The 25,209-nt window shown below is 33.4% G+C and overlaps 2 protein-coding genes, 1 long non-coding RNA gene and 1 other non-coding gene across 4 annotated transcripts; 2 read left to right on the top strand and 2 right to left on the bottom strand.

The window, feature by feature from the left end:
- Positions 1-8,136: 8,136 nt before the first annotated feature.
- LOC104757398 (putative branched-chain-amino-acid aminotransferase 7) lies at positions 8,137-10,676 on the top strand. The gene is made up of 9 exons (XM_010480136.3): positions 8,137-8,386; positions 8,605-8,782; positions 8,887-9,063; positions 9,161-9,292; positions 9,510-9,605; positions 9,704-9,820; positions 9,924-10,019; positions 10,117-10,229; positions 10,353-10,676. The coding sequence occupies exons 1-9, from the start codon at positions 8,343-8,345 to the stop codon at positions 10,468-10,470; spliced, it is 1,071 nt and encodes a 356-aa protein (XP_010478438.1). The 5' UTR covers positions 8,137-8,342; the 3' UTR covers positions 10,471-10,676.
- Positions 10,677-10,914: 238 nt separating this feature from the next.
- TRNAL-UAG (transfer RNA leucine (anticodon UAG)) lies at positions 10,915-10,994 on the bottom strand. The gene has a single exon. It is a non-coding gene; the product is annotated as a tRNA-Leu (tRNA).
- Positions 10,995-13,318: 2,324 nt separating this feature from the next.
- LOC104757399 (pathogenesis-related leaf protein 6-like) lies at positions 13,319-14,213 on the bottom strand. Its single transcript, XM_010480137.2, has 2 exons — positions 13,814-14,213; positions 13,319-13,654 (listed from the first exon to the last, which is right to left on the bottom strand). The coding sequence occupies exons 1-2, from the start codon at positions 14,145-14,147 to the stop codon at positions 13,506-13,508; spliced, it is 483 nt and encodes a 160-aa protein (XP_010478439.1). The 5' UTR covers positions 14,148-14,213; the 3' UTR covers positions 13,319-13,505.
- A 7,275-nt stretch (positions 14,214-21,488) lies between these two features.
- LOC104757400 (uncharacterized) lies at positions 21,489-23,976 on the top strand. The gene is made up of 3 exons (XR_015587749.1): positions 21,489-23,208; positions 23,339-23,399; positions 23,534-23,976. It is a non-coding gene; the product is annotated as an uncharacterized LOC104757400 (long non-coding RNA).
- The last annotated feature ends 1,233 nt before the right edge of the window (positions 23,977-25,209 follow it).

The following is a 25,209-nucleotide window of genomic DNA, read 5'->3' as shown; positions in this document are numbered from 1 at the left end:
TTTACATTGTAATTTACTGAAAAACATATCCTCTTTTCATCAAATCTCTCGTCTCGTCACACTGTGCTTGCGTGTGACGCAAGTCCACATCACATGCAAGCATCATCAAAAGTCAAACCATTCGAGCACTCCAGGATCCAAAACCACTTAAAGCCTAATCATAAATAAACAAAAGTTGGGCAACGTTGTGGCTGTGGAAAATTCAAAGATCGACGAAAACTTGCTCTTTGAGAGATCTTCTATTTTTAGAACATTTAGGTTTGATTTTTTTATCACAATATCTATTCAAAAATTTACACGTGAAATAAAATACAATTGTATATTAAAGTTTGTTTAAAAATCGAATTTTATAACAGAATCTTTTTTTTTTTTTGTTAAAACAACAGAATCTTATACGTAGGATATAAATTTCACTAAAGTTAAGTTTAACCAATGGATTAAAATGAGAATAATCTATCTTCTGGAATCATATAAGATCATTTACTTTAGAAAATTAAAACATTGTACATTGTTTTTCTTGGTTCAGTTTAAATACAAAATCCTCTAAGTCTTTAATCAATTTCTTGATAAACAAGAATATATCCTTTTTGTTTCTTAATTGGTGGAATATGCGCTTAAAATAATAGACATCCATCATCTACTAGTTTGGCCAACATATATATATATATATATATATATATATATATATATATATTTTTTTTTTTGATATGAATGTAAATATCATAAATCAAAATGAAAAGTTTAGGATATACATAGTGAATAGCCTAAAAATTTGAAACCTTGCCCAAAAAAAGAAAAAAAACAAGGAAACAAAAGTTTGGCCGATATTGGTTTGTTCCTCTTTCTAACAAACCTAATCTACCATATGCTTTCCCAGTTTCCCTCATCCCCTACTTGAAAGTATTTGAGAAATAGTCTTAAGTTTTGTTTACACATGTCGGCTTTTAAATAACTTCACGAGTTATATTATGGTATTTTTTGCCAAAAAAAAAACACAGCAATTATCAATCAAATTTAATATATATTTTTTTTTATAAATTCACAAGAGTATTATAGACTTACACATCAGAACTAAAGTTAATTTATCTAAAAGAAATTAGAATATACTATATAATACATTACACTGAGTCTGTAGTTCGAAAGTTTGATTGCAATTAAATCTTATTACATTTTAATTAATTGTTGAGTTATAATGCCGAAGTACATATATCTCTTTATCATAATGGATCGAAACAAAATTTATTAATTTCTTGGAACTTCAAAGTTTATTCATGCAAATTTCGAATTTACACCATGGACACGAAAGTCAAAATTCATAATAAACTTAAATTATTAATTTCAAATTAAATTATATTCTTGAAAAATCTGTTATTTTAATGGACTAATCATCTAGTCAAGTACATAAATTAATTACCCACCACTTTGGTTATTTGAGTTTAAATTAATAAGAAGTTAGGTAATATTCCCATTTGCACATCATATGTTTAGAATAGTTGACTTCACTAAAGAAAATTAAATCTCTATAACTTGCATATGGGGACAAATGTATATATAAAATAAAGACTGGCTTTTTTGTTAAAAACAAAAAAATGGCCACTTTTAGAAGTTTCTTAATTGGTTATGATGTGCTCACCAGTAAACATGGTTATTGTGAACGGTTTTGAATAGTGTATATACAATACGCGTTTAAAATCAATTGTAAAACTTGTTTCGCACTGTTTCATGTCTTTGTAAAACATATCAAAATTCCAAATTAATTAAAACTCTGCATCGAAACATCCCAAGCTTTTGTGTGTAGTGAGAAAAAAGTACATGTATACGTTCTAACTTATCTTTCAAAGTGTGTTATATTGCATTCGCTCTATCAAAGATTATCATGCAAACACATCCAATTCTAGTCGCTTCATCAATCATATAAATAGTTTTACAAACACACCCGCATCCGCATTAATTGCAACTGAACTAGACGTGCCTTAACCGTAAGCTCTTTTGTTTGTTGGGTCAACTAAGGCATTTAATCTAATTAAAAATTACTAATATAGTTTAAGATGTTGTGAAACACTTAGTGGACTCACTAGACCGGCCCGTATCTTATTCATGGAGTCTCGGTCCATTGGCTATACTCAGTCCATACAGCTTCGGCCCATTAGCCGAAGCCTTACTCGGCCATTACTCTTTATGTCGGTTTAGGCTTTAGCCTTTGTACTCTACTATATATATTTGTAACCTCGAGCATAATCAATAAGAATTACAAGAGCTTTATCCCTAAACTCTATATTCATAACATGTTATCAGCACGATAATCTCAACCCTAAAACCCTAAAGACAGCCGCCGATTCTCTTCTTCCCTAAACACCCTAAACCGCCTCTTGTTCTTCATCTCCTTCGAGATTCTCTCTTGATCTCGAAGTTCTTTCTGTTGATACACGAGCATCCTTAGCTCGTGATCGAGTTTTTCTCAAAACCCTATCGAGGTTAACGGTTACACTGATCTGGTCGAGAGCAGTACACGGATCTGGTCGAGAGCGGTTCACGGATCTGGTCGATAGCGGTACGAGGTTCTGGGAAGCATCCGAGAGCGGTACGGGAGCGATACGAGGATCTGTCCGAGAGCAGTCCGGAAGCAGTTCGAGAGCGGTACGAGGATCGGGTCGATAGCAGTCTGTGGTCGAGGTTCGTGGTTCATAATCAGAAATCGAAGGTATATTTGAGGTCTTTAGATCCCAGATCAATTCTAGTCAACCCCTAATTGGTGAAAGGTAAACAAGATCAAAACTCTCTTAGAACCATAGTCGAACTTGGATCTAAAACTATTGAACCCTAAAACATCCAAGTACACAATCTAACAAAGTTTAAATTCCTTAAATCGGATTGTTAGGTTGTTAGATTGATTGATAATTGCACCAAACTTACATCAAGCTTAAAATCCGAATTGGTTGATTAAATTGTCTATGATTGCTTGATTGTTTGTGTTGCATAAGAACCCTAGAACTAAATTGTTAAATTCGAATATCATAAGAGTATTATTAATCTGATTGTTCTAGGATAGTTAAAACTTGGAACTGCATGCATCTTTGAAATTAAATCGATTTGCATAAGAGTATTGTTAATCGAATTTGGCATAGAATTTTCCTGTAAATTTAGGTTGCATAAGAACCCTAAAAACCAAACTAAAATCGGGATCCTAGAGAAAGTCTAGGTCCCTAAACTTTTGTTTAAATTCCTAATTGGAAAAGAAAAAGTTAAGAAAAAAGGAAAATTTCTAGATTATCTAAGAAAAGGAAACTGTTGCATGCTATTTAGTTTTGTTGTCTTGTGTGCATAGATTAAACCACGAAAATATAAGTAAAGATAAGGCATGATTCGATCTTAAATATCGCATGGCCTAAGGCATGGTTCGATCTCAAATATCGCATGTCCTAAGTTCGAAATTATGAGATAAAACACAAGACATATTAAACCACGAAAATTATAAGCAAAGATAAGGCATGGTTCGATCTTAAATATCGCATGGCCTAAAGCATGGTTCGATTTCAAATATCGCATGTCCTAAGTTCGAAATTATGAGATAAAACACCAAAGCCAAAAATTATAAGAAAGGCAAGGCATGTTTTAACATGGCCTATGAACAAATTAAAGGCATGGTAACGGGGGCAAATCCGCATGACCTATTTGCATGGTAACGGTAGCTAATACCTTATGCTAATGATATGATGCATGTCATAAATCTTGTGAATGTCAAAGATTAATAATCTCCAAATATGATCTATGCGAATGCATTAAGAACAATGATGATTGCACTGAAAATATAGATATCAATGATTATCTTGCTGAGAGCTTATAAAGCTAGTACCTCACAACAGATGATCCTATTGACCTTTGGACAGAGCTTAAAAGCAAATATGGACACCAAAAGATGGTGCTCCTACCAAAGGCTCAATTCGATTAGGAAAACCTAAGGAACCAGGATTTCAAATCCCTGGATGAGTATAACTCAGAGCTTTTAAAGATTGTCTCAATCCTAAGGTTGTGTGATACTAAGGTCATTGAGAAGGAATTGTTAGAGAAGACATTCTCGACATTTTACACAAATAACATTGTGCTCCAGCAGCAATATTGCGAGAAAGGTTTTAAAACCTACGCAGACCTAAAACTCTTGTTTAATGCTAGATGAGCAAAACAATGAGATATTATTGATGAAAAGTGTAATGAAGCCCACAAGGTTTATATGACTAAGAAACTCCTCAAGAGCCTATAGAGCCAAAAGAGACCAAGGAGTCTAACTATGTCCGTAGGGACAAGAGTGGCCGTGGCCAAGGAAGAAGTGGACATGGTGGTCCTGGTCGTGGGACTTACCAAAGGCATAATTATGATGGTCAAGGCCGTAGAAACCGATTAGGCTTCGGCCGTGGTCGGGGGAAAGGCCGCGGGTCATATCAAACCGCAACATAAGACCAAGTCCACTTGTCATAGATATGGTATGGAGAACCATTGGATAAAGACATGCATAACTCCTAAACATCTAATTAATCTCTATCAAGAGAATTTGAAAAGAATCCAGAAACTAATTTTGGTGCATCTCGATGGTGAAGGAAAATTGGCCATGAGAATGATGACCAATTAGATTATGAGATTTCTGGTTGCCTAAATATAGCTTTGGTTTAATTTCTATGTGGTTTAACTTCTTATCCATTATTGGAAATGGCTAAGGACAAGAAAATAAGTGTGGTGGATAGTGGATTAAGCCACACAATTTTGAAAATGCCAATATTAGCAAAGATAAGCGGGTATAGCAAGCCTAAGTGAAGGCTACGGCCAGGCATACATTTTATGGCACACATTTTGAGATAAGTGTTGCATTATATTCACCCAGCTCCAAGAGAAACTTGTTGAGCTTTAAAGATATAAGATTAAATGGTTATCATGTGGAAACCAAGGATGAAGGAACTAGAGAGTTCCTATATATTATAGAAAATGTAAAAGGACAAAAGAGAGTCCTAGAGACTATACCTGCACTAGCCACTGGTTTATACCATGCTAAGATTAACATGATAGAGGCTAACTTGGCAAAGCACAGAATGTTAAATGAACAAGATGTTCAATAATTCACTTTATGGCATGACTGGATTGGCCATCCGGGTCCTAACATGATGCGTAAGCTGGGCACACTCCTAAGAGAGAAGAGTTATCCCTAAGAATCTCACGTGTGTAGCGTGTACACAAGGGAAACTCATTATAAGGCCATCACCAGTAAATAAAGAGATTATCCACTCAAGACTATAAGTCTAGACAGTGCTGGTGAGCATATAACCCAAGCGTTTAATAATAATGGTATGTCCATGGGGGGAAGTGTGGACCACCCTGTGGAACATGAACATACAGAGAGTGGATTAGATGAATCCCTCATTAAATGTATTGCTCGACCATTACTCATGAGGTCGAAGCTTCTTGTGTCGGCTTGGGGACACACAATATTACATGCAGTAGAGCTTATACGCATCAGGCCATCTAGTGAGTATGAATATTCCCAATGACTAACGGGTCATAAGCCAGACATATCCCATTTAAGAACATTCGGGTGTGCCATATATATACCGAATTGCACCATCACAAAGAAAAAATGGGACCTCAAAGGAGGATGGGAATATATGTTGATATGATTCTCCCACCATTGTTAAGTATCTTGAGCCAACTATGGGTGATTTATTTTGTGGCCAGATACATGGATTGTCAGTTTGCTGAATCCGAATTCCCTATGTTGGGTGGAGAGAAATGCAGAGAAAGACAAGCTGGTCAAGGAAAATATTATGGAATCAAACATCCTTAAATTGGCAAGATCCTCGGACTCTAGCATGAGATGCAGAGGTTCAAAGAATTATATATATGTGAAAGCTAGCTAATAAATTGCCAGATTCCTTTTGACCCAAAGAGAGTAAGAAAATCGTACTTACCAGCTTGTAATGCACCAGTACGTATTGATGTTCAGAACGAACACAATAATCAAGTTGCTACAGAGTCTAGAACCCGTTTGAAACGAGGTAGACCAGTAGGTTCCAAAGATAAGAACCATCGGAAATCTAAAGGTGCAAAATAGACCGAGGTTAAGGGAATTACAGAAAATATAGACATGGCCGCGGCAAATCCTAAGGTACCAAATTGAGGTTTGGGACGCTGAACCTCAAGGAACTGAAGGTATTGATAATAATGAGATCTCAATAAGTTATATCATGTCTAGAATAAAATGGAACCGCAAAGATGATGTCGACATCAATGAAATATTTGCATACAAGGTAGCACTTGAAATAAATGAGGATCATGAACCCACGTCTATATTAGAGTATACTCAAAGCAAAGATTGGTTAGACGTGGAGATAAACTCTTAGAAGAAGAGTAATGTGTTTTGGTCCGACCTTAAGGACAACACTTGATAGAAAGCCAGTTGGACATAAGTTGGTCTTTGTAAGAAAGAGAAATGAGAGTAATGAAAGCGTGAGATAAGGCACGGCTTGAAGCACAAGGATTCTCTCAAAGACCTGGCAAAGATTATGAGGAGACATACTCCATTGTGATGGATGCAATGACTTTTAGATATCTAATAAGTCTGGCTGTAATTTGTGGTTAACGGATGTTGTCACCACATACTTATATGGTCCACTGGATAATGAAGTCTATATGAGATTACCAGAGGGAATAGAACTCAAAGATAAGAGTGGTTCTCGAGAACAGTACTGCATAAGGCTAGACAAATCGCTTTATGGACTGAAACAGAGTGGTCGAATGTGGTATAACTGATTAAGCGAATTTTTGGCAAAGAAAGGCTATCGGAACGACCCAATCAGTCTATGTATATTTATTAAGAAGTTTGCAAACAAAGGATTTGTGACAATGGCAGTCTATGTGGATGATTTGAACATCCTTGGGACCTCTGGGGAAATCGCCCAAACTGTGGAATATCTCAAAAGAGAGTTTGAGATGAAAGACCTAGGCAAGACAAAATTCTGTTTGGGATTGCAGCTTGAGTACAGAAACAATGGTATCCTTGTGCATCAGATGGGATATACAGAAAGGTACTCAAGAGTTTTAATAAGGACTAAGCTCACCCATTGACTAGCCCAATGGTTGTTAGGAGCATTGACTTGGATAAAGATCCATTTGTCCAAAGAAGGACAATGAGGAAGTTCTCAGTCCTAAAATGCCATAGCTCAGTGCTATAGGAGAGTTAATGTCTTGGCTAGCCACACTAGACCAAACATAAGTTTTGCCGTGAACCTCCTAGCAAGAATTAGTTCTTGACAAACCCAAAGGCACTAGAGTGAAATTAAGTATTTATTATGTTACCTACGGAGGAACATTTAATTTTTGGGTTTATATTTTACTAACTATAACAAGGAAGGTTTTAGTTGGTTTTAGCTGATGCAGGTTATAGCAAAGAAAGTTTAAGTATGTATGGTTGAGATTGAAGACTCAACATATCAGGACGGATTGCAGTATCGTCAAAGACGGCAAAGAAGCAACCGTAATTTATGAAGATAACACAGCCTGCATCGCACAAGGAAGGTTACATCAAGGGAGATCGGACGAAGCACATATTACCAAAGTCTTCTCTACACATGAACAACAAAAGGCCGGAGAAGTTCAGATAGTGCAAGTTCAGCCAAGTGACAACTCAGCCGATCTCTTCACCAAATCGTTACCGACAACAACTTTCAAGAAGCTCTCGCACCAGATTGGTATGCGGAGACTTAGGGACTTGGAGTGATGTTTGGAACAGGGGGAGCAATGTGTGCTGTACTCTTTTTCCTTCACCAAGGTTTTGTCCCAATGGGTTTTCCTGGTAAGGTTTTAATGAGGCAGCATCCCCTAAGCACATTGCAGCGATCCCATCCAACATAGGCACGGTCGTTCGTCCAAGGGGGAGTGTTGTGAAACACTTAGTGGACTCACTAGACCGGCCCGTATCTTATTCATGGAGTCTCGGTCCATTGGCTATACTCAGTCCATACAGCTTCGGCCCATTAGCCGAAGCCTTACTCGGCCATTACTCTTTATGTCGGTTTAGGCTTTAGCCTTTGTACTCTACTATATATATTTGTAACCTCGAGCATAATCAATAAGAATCACAAGAGCTTTATCCCTAAACTCTATATTCATAACATAAAATTCTTTTTTTCTTTTTTTTTGGGACAAATATAGTTTAAGATTCTAAAATTCATTTTTTTAAAAAGACTGATGGAATTCGAAGGGGTTGTTTGTTTATTTATCTCTATAAAAGCCAAGTGTTTTAGTTATTCTCAAAAGCTCAAACCACTTTCTTGCTCTCTTTGTCTTCATCTCTATATCCAATGGCTCCTTCTGCGCATCCTTCCTCATCACCTCTTCTTACAAGGTGAATATATATGTAATCTTTAAATAAAAATGGATGTTTTTTTTTGGAGCTCATATGAAGGTTTTCTTACGTTAATTATTTTCAAAGAACCATTCTTTAGTTATAAGAATCCTGATTTTGGTTTCTCGTGTTCATTTCCCATCTTCGTCCCTTCTCTATTTATTTAAAACCCTTTCATTCACTAATTTGGGTGTATGTGTGTGGCACGCATTATACAGTAGAGAAGAAGAAAAATATGCGGATGTGAAATGGGACGAGCTCGAATTCGCTTTGGTTCCAACAGATTATATGTATGTGGCGAAATACAAACAAGGAGAGAGCTTTTCAGAAGGAGAAATTGTTCCTTATGGGGATATTTCAATAAGCCCTTGTGCTGGGATTCTCAATTATGGCCAGGTTTACTTCTTGAGGATATATATAGTAACCGCGATATCAAAACGATTCTACTTAATTGTGAGAGTTGACACAAAAAAATAAACTTCTTGGCTTGGGTTTTGTAGGGACTATTTGAAGGTCTCAAGGCGTACAGGACAGAAAATGGACGGATCACACTTTTCAGGCCTGACGAAAACGCTCTTCGTATGCAAATAGGTGCGGATAGGCTTTGTATGACACCTCCTTCTCCGGACCAATTCGTAGAAGCAGTTAAGCAAACGGTGCTTGCCAACAACAAATGGGTATGAACTCTCTAGTTCCATGTGATCAGTATTCAGTACTACGTACGTGTTAATCTTTAAGTAGCTAAGATTTGTACTTTTTTTTTTTTGGTTTTAGGTACCTCCTCCCGGTAAAGGAGCTTTGTATATTAGGCCTCTACTCATAGGTACTGGTGCTATCCTTGGAGTAGCTTCAGCACCTGAATATACGTTCCTCATTTACACATCACCTGTTGGAAATTATCACAAGGTGAGTTTGTTTGTTATCAAATGCAATTGGTCAAGTAAACTCGGTTTAATATTTTAAGTATTGATCCAATCTGTATATAAAATAATAACGTTTAGGCTCTAACTTGTCAACAATCAATGGACTAGCACTTCTGTCACTTGCTTTAAATATATATGGCCACATGCCTAAAGATTCTTTATTACATCGAGACTCTTAATTTAATTTGTCTGTCTTGTAGGCAAGTTCAGGCTTGAACCTCAAAGTTGATGATAAGCATCGCCGAGCCCACTCCGGTGGAACAGGGGGTGTGAAGAGTTGCACCAACTATTCTCCAGTAAGTAATAAATAGACACCAGAGATAAATAGATGTCCAAGCAACAAGTTATACGTTGTTGAATTATATATCTAGCTAATTTCTGGTAAATTTGGAAGGTTCTAAAATCTTTGGTTGAAGCAAAATCCTCGGGTTTCTCTGATGTCTTGTTCCTGGACGCGGCGACTGGTAAAAACATCGAAGAGATTTCTACTTGTAACATCTTTATTCTCAAGGTCAAGAACATTATAAATAATATATCACATATATATGATATAACGTTTCAACGTACATTTAGATTCGTTTGCATGAACTCATAAGTAATCATTCATTTTATAGGGAAACATTGTGTCCACTCCACCAACTTCAGGAACCATTTTACCAGGAATCACAAGGAAAAGCATAAGCGAGCTAGCTCGTGATATTGGCTACCAGGTTCCAGCTCCATCTAACAATACTCTTTCGCGCATGTATAGACATTTCATGAATCTTGACAAGATTATATATATATATGTTTCACAATGTATCACAGATTCAAGAACGGGATGTTTCTGTTGATGAGCTACTAGAGGCAGAAGAAGTTTTCTGCACAGGGACTGCAATGGTCCTTAAAGCTGTTGAAACCGTGACCTTCCATGACAAAAAGTGATTATATATATCTTTCTCAAAAAATAAACCCTTACAAATCAGATATTTTCGCTTTGCCGGTTACCTTAATTAAGACTAAAGTTTATTTCGGGTCATTTATATCTATATCTTTGACCGCAGAATAAAATACAAGACAGGAGAAGAGGCATTGTCTACGAAGCTTCACTTGATGTTAACCAATATTCAAACTGGAGTTGTTGAAGATAACAAAGGTTGGATGGTGGATATCAGTAGTTGAATTGGAATAAATTCGTTTCCTGGTCAAATAAAAAAAGATATCAAAGAAGAAAGAAATCAAGGAAGAAAAGAGATTAGGCCAAAAAGAAACACTTAAGAATGATGAAAAGCTAGAAAAATTGTGTTATCTTTTGTTTAAAGAACTAATTTATATCTTGTTTCACAAGTTTAAAGCATCAATAAAGTCTCAAATATATATTAAAATAAGAGCAACTCGTACAAATTCTATTACTCAATGAAACCTGTCATAGAGAACACTAAAGAGGCAAGCTCCAGATAGAGTGATTGCAATTTCAGGGCATATATTATTGTGAAATATATATGCCGTGAAATTTGCAGATGATGTGTTTAGGCTTTTTTTATATGAGAGGATTAAAGCTAAGAAGAGTTTGTTGACCAAAGAATACAATACCTTTAAAAAAATAAAAAAAATAAATTGATGAGATGACAGCTGTGGGATTTGAACCCACGCCCTTTCGGACCAGAGCCTAAATCTGGCGCCTTAGACCACTCGGCCAAACTGTCAGATGCTGTTTTGATTGTCATTTGTTTAAAGACCACAACCTTGGCTCTGCAAACTGCTTACGTGTGGCGTAAGTCCACATGCATTTTCTAAATCGCATATGAAATGGAATAGACGTTGACTTTACTAGATCAATTTACGTCTGTGAAAGCAATGCATGTGGATGTGGTGGACAGACTGGCTTTTTTGGTTTTTGTTTTTTTTAAAAGATGCCCACCTTCAGTAAGTACATTGGTTGAAAACTCTTCATCACAAGATGGAATAACTGTGGCAAAAATAAATGTAACTTATCTCTCTCGTATTAAACTTTTGAAAAATACAAATTTTGTATTTAAATATAGTTTTTTTTGGCAAATATCAGACATTTGTGATTAGTTATATAATATGCCCATTATACATAAATTTATTTTCTATAGATTATTGGTGTTATTATTTTAATCACATTTCGATTCATTTTTATCAGGAAATCTATTGTATTGGTAATATATATCCAAATGCTATCCGTTCAGTGAAGTATAATTATCTTGCAAACGAATCCACACCTCTACTCTCTTCACTTATCGTACAAAAGTTAACATTCATAACTTGCAATTTGCAAACGTGTTCAACTCCCACAAAAAGGCATCCGCATTCATTACGTCTGAACTAGTCGTGCCCTTAAGGGTAAGTTTTTTTTTAATTTTTATTTTGGGTCAACGAAGGCCTTAAGTCTTTAAAAATACTATACTAGCTAAATTGGACATTCAAAATTCATAGTTAAATAATAACGATATCGATCGTGGACGAAACAAAATAAAATTAATGACTGATATGGAATTCGAAGGTTTTGTTTGTTGTTTATATCTCTATAAAAGCAAAGTGTTTTAGTCGTTCTCAAAGCTCAAACTCACTTCTTGCGTGCTCTCTTTGTCTTCATCTATATATCAAATGGCTCCATCATCTCTTCTTACAATAGTAAATATAACATATTTTGTAAAGATGAATTCTTTTTATTTATTTTACTAATCTTTCGTTAGTTATAAGAATCCTGATTTTATTTTGTAAAAAAGATTAATTTCTTTTATTTATATATTTTACTGCATGCATTAAAACAGTGATGCAGATGAAAGAAATGTGAATGTGAAATGGACGAGCTTAGATTCGCTCTTGTTCCAACAGATTATATGTATGTGGCCAAATGCAAACAAGGTGAGAGCTTTTCAAAAGGAGAGATCGTTCCTTATGGTGACATTTCAAATTTTCAATAAGCCCTTGTGCTGGTATTCTCAACTATGGCCAGGTACGGTTTCTTCTCTCGAACGTACCTCGCTAACTTACCATTTTTATTATGGGTATTCTTCCATGACAAAAAGTGATTAGTTTCTACAAAAAAAAAAAAACAAACGCTTTCATCCAATCTTTTCCGATTTTGTGGTTGATATAGCGTCATTTTTATCGATCTTTTACCGCAAGGTAACATACAAGATAGGAGAAGCATTGTGTACGAAGCTTCACATGATGCTAACAAATATTCAATTGGGAGTTATCGAAGATGCCAAGGGTTGGGTGGTCGAGATCGATGGTTGTGTTTAAGTAAATTTGTTTCTTGATAAAATATATAGAAGGAAAAAAAAAATGGAAATCAAAGGATAAAGAAGACCAAAAAATAAACCAAAGAAAAACAACTTAAGCATGTAGAACTCTAAAGATGCTATTGCTATGAGAGAGAGAGAGAGAGAGTAGTGTTTGACAACTAGCTCATGGCGCATGCGACGTCATTCAGTAGTGTTTTGCCCATGTGTACGTAGTTGATAACAAAAGAAACACAAAAAAAAAAAAAAAAGTTATCTGACGATATTATTGTTTATGTTCTAGTTTTCTACATTCGTGTTCGAGCTACGATTTATATGAATAAAGAGGAGGATCTCTTGATTTAAACTTGTACAAATTCCTTATTGTGCAAACTGATGCTGATGGTTTTGAAAAAAAAAACAAATGTTGACAGCTGTGGGATTTGAACCCACGCCCTTTCGGACTAGAGCCTAAATCCGGCGCCTTAGACCACTCGGCCAAACTGTCTGTAGTGGTACATGATCGTTGCTAACTTTACTAATTAACCAATGCAGTCATCGCATAATGCTCTGTTCCGATTCGTTCATAGAATTTTAACTGATTTAACAAGAAGAACAAAGTTAGTTAGCGAAATTGGACCGTTCTAAGTGTGACATGGAATTAATGATTTAATACTGAAATGTTGAATTTAATTCGATATTTCTGCAAATACGATTACAGTGTAAACGGATGTGTAAATAGGAAAAAGTCAACATTTTTTACGAGTAGAACATACTTTCGCACTAAAACAAACATTTGATTAATTGTAAAAGATGGCAAAACTCTTTATGTGAAAATCATAAATGGTTACACTTACATCCTTGAGAATTAAACAACATATATATTTTAATATGCAGTAGTTCAAATTAGATTTTTATTCATTATGCGTAATTATTATTTTAGGGTTATACAAGTGATCAGGATCAGTACGGGTACTCTCCGATCCAATTACCGGGTGCGTCATAGTTACAACTGACGAACCACCAACCATTGGTGCATTGAACCCTAGCACACCCTATCTTCACTGACTCTCTCCACACCACTTGCGTGTAATGCAAGCATTGTTGTCCACCTGTAGTTTTTAAAATTCAACAAGCTTAGTCAAATCTTTATTAATCACTTACACCCGATCAGATAATCGTGTTTTGCGTCTGTGTCTATGTTACTTATTGTGAAATTGTTGTATGGACCAGGGGATATAGATTTAATAATATTAGAGTTAGAGATATACCTGTGCAAGCATTGGTAGTGTAGCTGTAGTAAGGTTTCTCGTCGACCCAAAGTTTCACGGCCGCTATGGCTGTAAAGTTACCACTTCCCTTGGCTAGGTTCTCTCCATATGGTCCGTTGGAGTGAATAAGGCTGCAGTTGGCTTTTCTAGTATTTGCATAGTTCAATGCGTAGGTCGCTACCGTTGTGTCCCACACGAGGTTCGCTACTCCAACTTGCGTACGGGCATTGTTGTGAGCAGTAAGGTAGTCTTGTTGAGAGTTTTGAGCGTTGGTTGCAATAACCAGAAAGCTAATCGCAACGATTAGGAGTGATGGAGTTTTGAAAGTATTCATTATCGTATTTTACTTTTTTTAGTGATGATTCTAGGAAGAGGGAGATGTATATATGGTTTATGTTGTGAGTCTGAGGAGTGATTTGCCCTTATTTATATAGGCAAATATGTGACTATTACTCTATTCGGTTCAGTGGTTTTGGGAAAACTTTAACATTGGGACGTTGACTTTTCTTTTTATAAAATTCAAATTTATTTTTAAAGTGAAGTAAAATGATCAAAAGTGTTATCATGCCTTTAGTTATCGATCGCTAGCTATTACGTAATCTAAAGCTATATCTAAGGTCTGATCACAACAGAGAGCTTAGAATAAGCAAAAGAATGTAATTAGTGATCAAAAAGTCGTACTGCTTGCTAGGAATCAAAGTGACCACAAATAATAATAAAATAATGACAAAAGCATAAAACTGGAGAGGTTTACCAATTTATATGTATATAGAGGTTACTCTTGCTATGCACGGATTTATTTTTACTTTTATTTTACAATCAAATCCTATATATTAAATTATTGAAAAATATTATTTCTCTCTTCAAAAGAGAGTTATCCACAAGCTTAAACGAAAAAAATAGAAACTTCCTGTTCTTGTAAATTTTACTTGGTACATATATTATCCTTAAGAGATATGTCTAATACTAAATTCAACAAATCAATTTCTAAAAACCTAAAATCATTCATTTCTGATGAAAAGATCTGCTAATTGTCTATGTTTGACATCATCACCACACGAAAATTTGAACAATCCATAGCATAAATAATAATTTATCCATATCCAACCTCAACCAACAATCCATTACTAAAAACAAACCTTGATGTATAATTTAATTTATTAAATAACAAAATGTATAAAAGATTAAACTATCTCTCTGTTTTACAATTAGAATGTGTTGTTTTGGGATGCTACCAATTTGTAATACATATACGGTGAAATTTGAAATTTGTACTGTCTTCTTTTTATGTGGCTTGTATTTGTCTTTGCTTTGCAGATGAAACGACAAGTGATTTTATTCCCTTTTCCTGCTGGATTCTCCTAACATCAGAAGTTGTTTTACTTTTGTTGTTGTATTTCCTGTCAACAATAGACCAGTAATGTTAAAACCCCAATCAATGCCTTTATCCCTTGCAAATCTTGGAGAGACTTCAACCTCAATTTTAAGCTTTGGTTTACATCATCAGTAATTATCTGTTAAAATAACACAGGGAAAAATGTAAAATTGAAAATGTTAAAATTCAAGCGTAAATGGTTTATGATTCCTTGTTGGAAATTTTTCCACATGTGTGTCTCAAGTTCTAAGGTTAAGTGGTGTTGATCGTCTTTGATAGATGTGACAGACTGACAGTGAAACTCTGGTACATAAAGCCGTGAAATTGCATGTAGACTCTTTGATATTGGAATAGAATGTCTTCCCTATTAAGTCTTTGATGAGCTAAGCCACATAGTCATCCAATTCATCTAAGTTGGCCTAAGAATAAAAAAGTGACTTGGGTTGGCAATTTTAGTTTGAATAGTACCTTCAAATAGTTAGTACACAAAAAAAATTAAAAAAAATATGAAAAAACTATGAAATAACGGATTGCCACACTCTGGACTCATTGAAAACAACACACCGGAGTATTCCCACAGCTTCGGATGGAGAGAAAGTGTGACGTGTCAAGGTCAAACCAGAGTTTTTTATTTTCAAATTACAGTTAGTGCATGAAATGTAGTGCCACCTATTGCGCAATACACAACTTCAACCACTTTCGCTTTACACCAAAAACAAATATTCCTTAAAAATATCAAGACGATGTTTTAAGTAATAGTAGTAAAAATAAAATACAAATTGGTCATATTATCTGGCCTTCATCCTTGGGTCTTTTGGGCCTTCATCCTTGGGACGATGTTTTGTTCAATCATGTACAACTCTTTTGGGTCTTAATAAATTTTGCCAACTAAAATTGACGGGACAATACTTGCCTTGAAATAGTTACTGGGGAAAATAGTAAAGACTATAAGATTGTTGTTCACTTTAAAAGATTATTGTACGAATATCCGGAAAAACTGATGTGAAAAGTAAGACAAAAACTGATTTAATTGGAAGCAATATATATTACATTTTGGAGAATGGGGAAAAAACAAATACAGAATTAACCAGATGTATATGAAATATAATATCTTTTGCGGAATTGTTGGAGTTCAAAAAACATTGGGTTGACGATGTTGCATTCAAATAAAAATAGTCTGTCCAGAGTGTAAGAAGTTTGACATGTGTTCTAATGACAAGTTTTTCCCAAAGAGAGACACTGCTTTCCCCAATCAACAGATATTCGAACTTAGATAGGCGAGTTGCATGTCTGAAAGTAAATAAAAATTAGTTAGAGAGGAAGTTTTTAATATACAGTAGGTGAGATAGGTGTGGTGTGGATTAGGTAGTTGATTTACATTTTAAAGCTGAGTAAGAGATTGTTTCTTCTAAAGTATGGAGCTTCCCAAAAACAATCATATTTTTACTGGTGGTCATCGTTAGAGAGTAATTCTAGAGTAGAGTAGAGAGCAATTTTTTTAGGTTGTAACATTTTTAAAAGCGTAGTTAGTGTGTGGGGTGGGGGTGTTGATTTCCAGTAGATTGAGGGAGAGAGATTATAATAATAATAAAAGTAATCAGAAATTGAATTCTATTGGATTATAATTTTATGGAAAACAGATTACTAATATTTAATTGGAAATAAGTAAGAAAGCAATTATCAAATGACTTAATTTACTTTGATGGCAAGACGTTACGTTTTCAAAAGCAGAATGCAAAACTAAAACTAAATTCGAGCTTCAATTTAAATACCGTATGGGAGGAAGAGAAACACAGGGGTTGCATGTTCAAATCTCATTTGTTTGTTTGTTAAGACAAAATTTTTAATTACCAAGGGATTAAGTTGACAATTGTGGCCATATATAATTAGCAATAGACAAGTGTCAACTATATAAAGCGCCAGATCATCGCGTCAAACAAAGTTTAGAAGAAACCTTCTCTTATTATATTTGCATGTCTGAAAGCAAGTCAAAAATTAGTTAGAGAGGAGGTTTTTAACATACAGTAGGTGAGATAGGTGTGGTGTGGATTAGGTAGTTGATTTACATTTTAAAGCTGAGTAAGAGATTGTTTCTTCTAAAGTATGGAGCTTCCCAAAAACAATCCTATTTTTACCGGTGGTCATCGTTAGAGAGTAACTCTAGAGTAGAGTAGAGAGCACTTTTTTTAGGTTGTAACATTTTTAAAAGCGTAGTTAGTGTGTGGGGTGGGGGTGTTGATTTCCAGTAGATTGAGGGAGAGAGATTATAATAATAATAAAAGTAATCAGAAATTGAATCCTATTGGATTATAATTTTATAGAAAACAGATTACTAATATTTAATTGGAAATAAGTAAGAAAGCAATTATCAAATGACTTAATTTACTTTGGTGGCAAGACGTTACGTTTTCGAAAGCAGAATTCAAAACTAAAACTAAATTCGAGCTTCAATTTAAATACCGTATGGGAGGAAGAGAAATATAGGGGTTGCATGTTCAAATCTCATTTGTTTGTTTGTTAAGACAAAATTTTTAATTACCAAGGGATTAAGTTGACAATTGTGACCATATATAATTAGCAATGGACAAGTGTCAACTATATAAAGCGCCAGATATCATCGCGTCAAACAATGTTTAGAAGAAACCTTCTCTTGTTTATATAAGATATGACAATCAAAATAATATTCATGAAATTATTTTATTTTAGAATATTGATCTCAAAAAACAGAACAAATAGAGATTGCTTATTGTTTATCGATTGAAGCATTACCCATTTAGTATCTAGCATTGTCCAGTGAAACATAAATTTGAATAGATTTGTCGTCGTCTGTTTTCCTGCAGGATATATCCTGTAAATTTGTATTTGATCTGATTGATTAGATTTGTATTCGTCGTCTTTTTATCCTATATAGGTCATGTAAATTTGTATATGATTTGAAGATATATACATTTTAATATCAGTGTGTAATAAATTTTACATATGATTGCATGTGCATATGGCCGTGATTCTCCAAGTAACTTGATCTTGCATTATTATATAACTAGGATATATCCCGTGCTTTAAGCACGGATCAATACTTTAAAAAACATTTATAATATAATAATAAAAATTATTTTTTTAAATTATTTTGTTTGAGATAAAATTTATTTTTAATTGTTATGTAAATCTATTAGTCTATTTGAATACTAATTATTTTAGAATATTATAGTATTTTATTTTTGACATATTATTAGAGTTTTATATTGTTTATTTGTTGTATTTGCATCATTTTGTGAAATATAAAATAGTAATTTTAATATTATAATTGTGAGTAAATAACAATTATTAATTTATCATCTATATAAATTTAGTTTTACCAACCCGCCAATGTGGAAATTAAAACACACATTTTCATACATTGAGTAATATATCTTCGTTTTAAGAAAATTCAAATCATAACATATGCAGAAAAAAATATGCATTTGATTAATTATAAGTATTATATGAAAGTTCTAAATAAAATAAAATAAAGATGATAGGAGAATCATAATTTGAAATCTTAACAAAATCTTCGAATTTAGTTATTAAAAATAATTGTATTTATACTTGGATATAAAATCTTAGTTTTTAAAATTCTGATTGGTTTATATTTTTATTAAAAAAATAATTAGTAATTTCATCCATAATTTATTAGAGAGAGAAAATATTTTTTTAGATTTTTTAAAATTTTTTAATATTTGATCTGTGAGTGTTTTTTATTTTTTAGTTAATTATATTTATTTAAATAAATTAATTAAGCTTAATTAAAATTTTCTAATGGCAATTGAATGTAATTTTTTACACATTTTAAGGTTAGTTTCATATTTGTACTTCTCAATTAATATAGTAGGATTATATTTATACAGTATACATCCATGAAGAAGAACGACGAGACGAACACTCTTCTTAGCTCCTTTATATTTCATGGACTTCAATTTACTCTGATCTCGATCCTTTCATATGATTGAGATAAGTTACATTGTATCAACAATTTTTATTTTTATTGGGTAAGTATATTAAACTCTGCATCTCTTTAAATCGAATAGAGACAAACAAATCAGGAACCGGTTCACATTGCTACGAGCTATAGCCTATAGGTGATCGGCGGTACGACAACGGCATGCTCATGTGGTTTCAGTCTAGAGTCTAAGTCTTTCATATTTTTCTCAGCTTCTATGTTCAGTTAAACGTTGCACTCATGTACAAAAGTTATTTTTCTTTTGAATTAATTTTAACATTTCATTAAAAAAAAAGTATATCAACATATTACTCCATAGTCTCCATTCATAATGGCAAATATATATGTATCCCCAAAGTTTGGGATGAGAGTAAAGCTCACCTACAAATGAGCGTCAACATTTGTGCACTACAGAGCGTGGCCTTCAACGTTATTTGCCAGAACTTCTTAGTTGATGTAGTTTCCTCTGTATCTTTCTTTCTTCCAATTTTATGGGTTCATCAAAACCTTTTTTGTTTGATTTTAATTTTGTGCTATAGTGGATGTATTCTTACTTCTATTTTTTTCTTATGAAATTAGACATTACTTTATTTTTTACAATTTCTATATGAAAGTAAATTGATGTACAGTATAACTGATTCCAATAAACAACAAAGATATGTATTATTAAGTTTTCTTTTTTACAAAAGATATAGCATACACAGAAACACCAATATTAGTTTCATGCAGTTTTTCAGAAAAAAAAAATTGAAATTGAAAATTTACAATATTAATTACTCTAAGATTACATAACCAACATCAATCTTAATTATGATGCAAACTATAACTTTCTTATCATTTTAAAAGTGGCACTAAAAATATCAGTAGGAACACTTGGGAAAATAATAACCATAAATAAAAGATGCTAAAAATCAATTATAACATCACTTACAATTACAAAAGCGATAACGTTGTGTGTTTTTTTTTTCTTTTTTGAAATCCTTAATCCTGTTAAGCACAAGTCACTTGGCCAATCATATACTGCCACATAGATTTTTAAACGTATGATAATTAACAAAATTTTAATCTGATAAACAAATCTGATAATTAACAAAATTTTAAATGTTATTATTAAATATTAACTATTAGTAGGAAAACAATTTTTTCTTCTCTAACGCGAAACTTTCTGTGTATGAAAGAAAAACTATAAAACTATATTCCTAAAATTTCTCACACTAATACCACCACGATTAGGGATAAATCATGGCACAATCAATAACTGATTCATCTCTTATTTAACTCCAACTAGGTTCGGACCCGCACGTACGTGCGGGATTAATTTCAAAAACCAAATTTGTTATAAAGTTTATAATATATTACGTATGTGTGAGATTGTGGTTGTAAAAATATTTTTTAGGAGTATTAACAGTCATAATCCAAACTCATACCAGTTTAGTATTCAATTTTTCTTTTTTTCGACCAAACATTAAATTAAAAGATGACTCCTGGTTGGTAGCCCAAACCAGAGGGAAAGAGTTTACAAAAGAAATTTCATAAACTAAAGATCTTCAAGAACGTGCATGACAATATGCCCTCACATTTGACACACCCGGGATCTGGGTACGAGCAAAGGATGGAAAAGATGATAGGAGGGAAGTAAAATCGTCCAACAAATTTGAGAAGGCGAGCCAATCGTCAGGGGACTACACCATCGCGACTAACTCTCAGCAATCTGACTCAAAATTTTGACAGTCAACACCAACCACCAGGAGGGACTCCATTGCCCAAATCAAGGCTTGTAACTCCGAGTGTAGAGGTATAGGGCTGCGTCTAAGACTTCGTGCTCCCAAGAGTAGAGTCGTATCTTCACTATCACAAAATAGTGTTATATTATTTTCAGAATTACCTGTTTCCGTCTCATATCTATTTACTTGTCCTTTGAAATAAATAGATCAATGAAATTTCTTATATATATTTCTCAAAGCTTCTGAAGTTATTATATTTCATATGAAAAAAAAATTTAATTTATTATGTCTATGTGACTATGTGTTTTATATTTAATGGATTATATAGGTTAGACCATTAGAATTTCTTTAGCTTTTATAATTTTTAATGGTAAGGATCGTAAAAAGATTTTAGTTGCATTGTGGTTATTTTCATTTTTAGGAATCCTTGTGTTGAACATGATCGACTCTTCCTTCATGCGGTTGTTTTTTGGGTTATTGGGCTTGTTCTTGTATGGGCTTTGGCCTTTCATCTCATTTTATTTTTTGTCGATAATTTTCATTTTGTCATCTGTATAGCCCTTTCTATTTTAATAAAATGAGATGAAAAAAGAAAAAAATAACTCAAACCCCAAAAATAAAGAAACTGTAGACGACATCTTCTTAGTTATCTCTTGTCGGCTACATAACCTTATGTTCTTTGTTTTGAATCTGTTGTTTTGATTCGCGAAATTCTTAACAAAAAATGAGGAAGCGCATGCACTTGACTCATCTTGACGGGAAGGCCCACCAAACAAAGTTACAATCGAAGCTTTTTCGGCGATGTTGGAAACCAAATCTCCAAATTCAGTATCGATTACAAAAAACTCTCAATTGAATTCAGTAATGAGGTAATCCTATTCTGCATATTATAGTTCTATGTATGAATTGTTATTTTGATTTTCGTTTGTTTTCATATCTTCTGGGTTTTCAATCCCCTCTGTAAATATTGAAAAAGATGTGAATTTGGAATTTTGATTTGAGAGATAGATGATTACTCAAATTGTTTTTTTGGCATAAGGAAGATGATAGAGAGTTACAAAAAACTCCTGTTTGGTTACTATGTTTACATCAATTTTTTTCATCTCCGATTACCATTTGGTATTTGATTTGGATTCTGATTTTTTTTTTATTATCTGAATTTGATTATGGGGGTAAGAAATATAGACCTATTTAACTTTTGATTAAATTTTAGCTTTTTAGAATTCCGGACAACCATAAAATAATTCATAACCCAGAAAAGAAAATTATAAGATTTTCAACTAAAAATCATAGTATTAAGAAAAAAAGGCATCTCTTTTAATTGAATCTTAAATGTTATTTTTCTTTAAGGTGAGTTCTTCGCTAAACTGGATTGATTGATATGAACAATGACTATTCTCATATTTCACTTAAATTGTTTAAGTAATAAGTCTTGAACTTTATGAACACTAACGAAAGAAAGTTATACAGATTGATAATTTTCTAACATAGTTAAGAAAATAGGAACAATTAAAGAATGGAAAACTAAGATAAGATTTTAGATTTTCTTTTAAAAGAAATAACATATCATTCGTCTAAAAGACTTCTAAACATGCTTCCTTGTATGTCTTGTAGACAAATCTTTGTAAGTCCTTAAATCTTCACCCCATGTTGAACCTTTCGGAAAAGGAATAGGAGTTTCAAATGTGATTCTTGTTCTTTGCCTTCTTTGATTGTTGTGTTGCCCTCTTTGAGTGGAGTCAAATCTGTTTTCGTTTTGTTATAAAGGTTAGCAATAAGTTGTTGTAACTTTTATGCCAAATGAAATGCAGATTAATACATATTCAACAATGAAATAGTTAGATACACTGAAATAGTCCAATAAACAGGAAATACATTAGAAAATTTCAGTTGATGTTTGATTTAATATTATCATGGTTTTAAAAATAACTTTACCTCAATCATCTCAACGACTCTTTTGATTTGCTTCGTGGGGAACTGGAGATAGAAATCCTGCTTCTGTTCGCTTTCAAGTATTGATGAGTTATTAAAAAGCTTTACAAATAATAATATTTGATTTTTGATTTTTAGAGACCATGTTTCTACTATTTGTGTGTCATATATCTTCTTCTCCCTCCGAAGGTTTTGATTGTTGGTTTGCAAATTGTTTACTCTGTCTCTTCTCTTTCGCTTCCTTACGCAAAAGAATTCATCAAGGTTAGATGTCGCGATTCTATTCCACATACGATACTCGAGTTCATATTTTCTCCTCCCACCGCCATCACTGATCAATATTCTCTTTCGATGCTACCAAAGCCTATAGATACAATCGAGAGGCAATGTAATAACCACACTCTACTCTCTTGATTTGAAACTCAAAATATTGGTGAAACAGTTTATATCAACAATTTTTACTTCTTTTTGCTTTTTAGTTCTAAGATAAGAATCTTCCTATCTACTTCCTTTTGCAGGTTGCCAAGACAAAATGTAGGATAAGAATTGACAGAAACCATAGTTCTTCATATGTTTACGGTATCCATAATTTTTATATCTTTTGCTTCTTTCTGTTTCATCCTTTTGCAAGTGTTATTCAACTCTCACAACTCTTACTCTTTTCACTAAAGTTTTGGGAAGATAAGATTTTCTGTCTCTTTTTTTGGGTGCAGTTCATAACACTTGAAGACAACACCAAAAGTATCTATCACCGGAAAGGATGCACTACTCTGATGAGAAAGCAAAGCCAAGGCACATGCTCTTTTCTTTACTTAAGAAACAGTCCCAGAGAAAATGTGATGTGAAGGAAATCAACCCTCTCTGATTATCTCACAAGTCATAACGAAGCAAAATGTTCATTCTGGAAAGCACGCATGCGTTATGTGTTCATCATGTTAATGACGTAATCCATTATCCATGAGCTAAGTTTTTTTATCTACTGTTCAATTCAAACTAAAACACATTTTCAATATTTAATGGTTGAAACCTGTGAATAATACGATCTATTACGTACACTAAATCTTCTCTTACTTTTCTTTTGTAACTTCCAAACTTAAAATGAAAAGTCAAACTAGAAATGTGAACAATGCAAAACCTTTATATGGTTATAGAAAAATATTTATAACTCTGGACCTTAAATTTTGTCATTAATTTATAAATTCAGTCAAAATTACATTTTAGTTTTATAAAATTTTATATTTTATGAAAAGGAAACGGTATCCGTGCGTAGCACGGGAGACATACTAGTGATTCTATAACTCTTGCATCACTTTATATCCGATCAACGCTAACATTTTTTTTTTAAAAAGAATATGTTAGACTCATTCATTTTTGTAGGAAATGGGATTTAATGGTTTTCGAAAGATTTGTGATGATAAGGTTTCGAGCCAACCGGCTTTAAGTATATAAAAAATAGGGTATTATTAGTAGATACCACTAATTTGGAACATAATTAAGAAACTACCACTATGTCAGAAAAATTGGTTAAATACCATTTCTCTAAGGGATATTTTTACTAGATTGCCCTCAACACCTTAGGGTATTAGATAGCTGAAGCCGACAAGAGGGTGGGTTATGTAGGGGACAGTAGGAGTTGTAGGTAATGATTAGGACATGTATCTTGTTTTATTTTATGACGGTCCTAAAAATTAACATACATCTACAAATACAACATGCTATTTTACTATGTAGCATGATTTGTTTAACAAAGTTTGCACATCCATGTCGGCAGGTAGAGTATAGTTTGAAGTTTCCGTTTGTAATTGTGCCAAAGTAACGCTTTAGGGTCATTGAGGAAGAGTTCGAAATCGTCTGCCTAGATATCGCAATGGGACAGTGTAGCACAGGTTTTTGAAACAATAACATGTAATTTCAGTAAACAACCTAGGATTTTAATAAATGGGCTAAAGTATATACCGAAGTCAAGGAAGATGGTTAACAATCGAGTGGTAGGACAGCAACCACGGAAATAAATACAGCCTTTTTCATTATAAGACATGTTATTTTAGGAAACCGCTCTTTTATAAACCCAGACCGATATATAATTTCATTCTAATTGTAAAATCTAAACCCTAACCATCTCATTTGTAAACCCAAACCGACATATAATTTCGTTCTAATTGTAAAATTTAAACTCTAACCATCTCATTTGTAAACCTAAACCGACATATAATTTCGTTCTAATTGTAAAATCTAAACCCTAACCATCTCATTTGTAAACCCAAACCGACATATAATTTCATTCTAATTGTAAAATCTAAACCCTAACCATCTCATTTAAATCCAAACCGACATATAATTTTATTTTAATTGTAAAATCTAAACCCTAACCACCTCATTTGTAAACCCA

This window comes from Camelina sativa, chromosome 17 (assembly GCF_030686135.1).
Source record: "Camelina sativa cultivar CO46 ecotype springtype chromosome 17, ASM3068613v1".
NCBI classification, from domain to species: Eukaryota; Viridiplantae; Streptophyta; class Magnoliopsida; order Brassicales; family Brassicaceae; genus Camelina; species Camelina sativa.
The sequence above is the reverse complement of the archived record's forward strand: the minus strand, read 5'-3'. Positions and strand labels throughout refer to the sequence as shown.

What these genes read in the sequence shown, in the direction of transcription:
- LOC104757398 (XM_010480136.3), top strand. Translation starts at nt 8,343, where the DNA reads ATGGCTCCTTCTGCGCATCCTTCCTCATCACCTCTTCTTACAAG. An exon ending in TCATCACCTCTTCTTACAAG is followed by an intron (nt 8,387 to 8,604) that starts GTGAATATATAT and finishes CGCATTATACAG; the next exon opens with TAGAGAAGAAGAAAAATATG. An exon ending in GTTGCACCAACTATTCTCCA is followed by an intron (nt 9,606 to 9,703) that starts GTAAGTAATAAA and finishes TAAATTTGGAAG; the next exon opens with GTTCTAAAATCTTTGGTTGA.
- LOC104757399 (XM_010480137.2), bottom strand. Translation starts at nt 14,147, where the DNA reads ATGAATACTTTCAAAACTCCATCACTCCTAATCGTTGCGATTAGCTTT. An exon ending in CACTACCAATGCTTGCACAG is followed by an intron (nt 13,655 to 13,813) that starts GTATATCTCTAA and finishes TAAAAACTACAG; the next exon opens with GTGGACAACAATGCTTGCAT.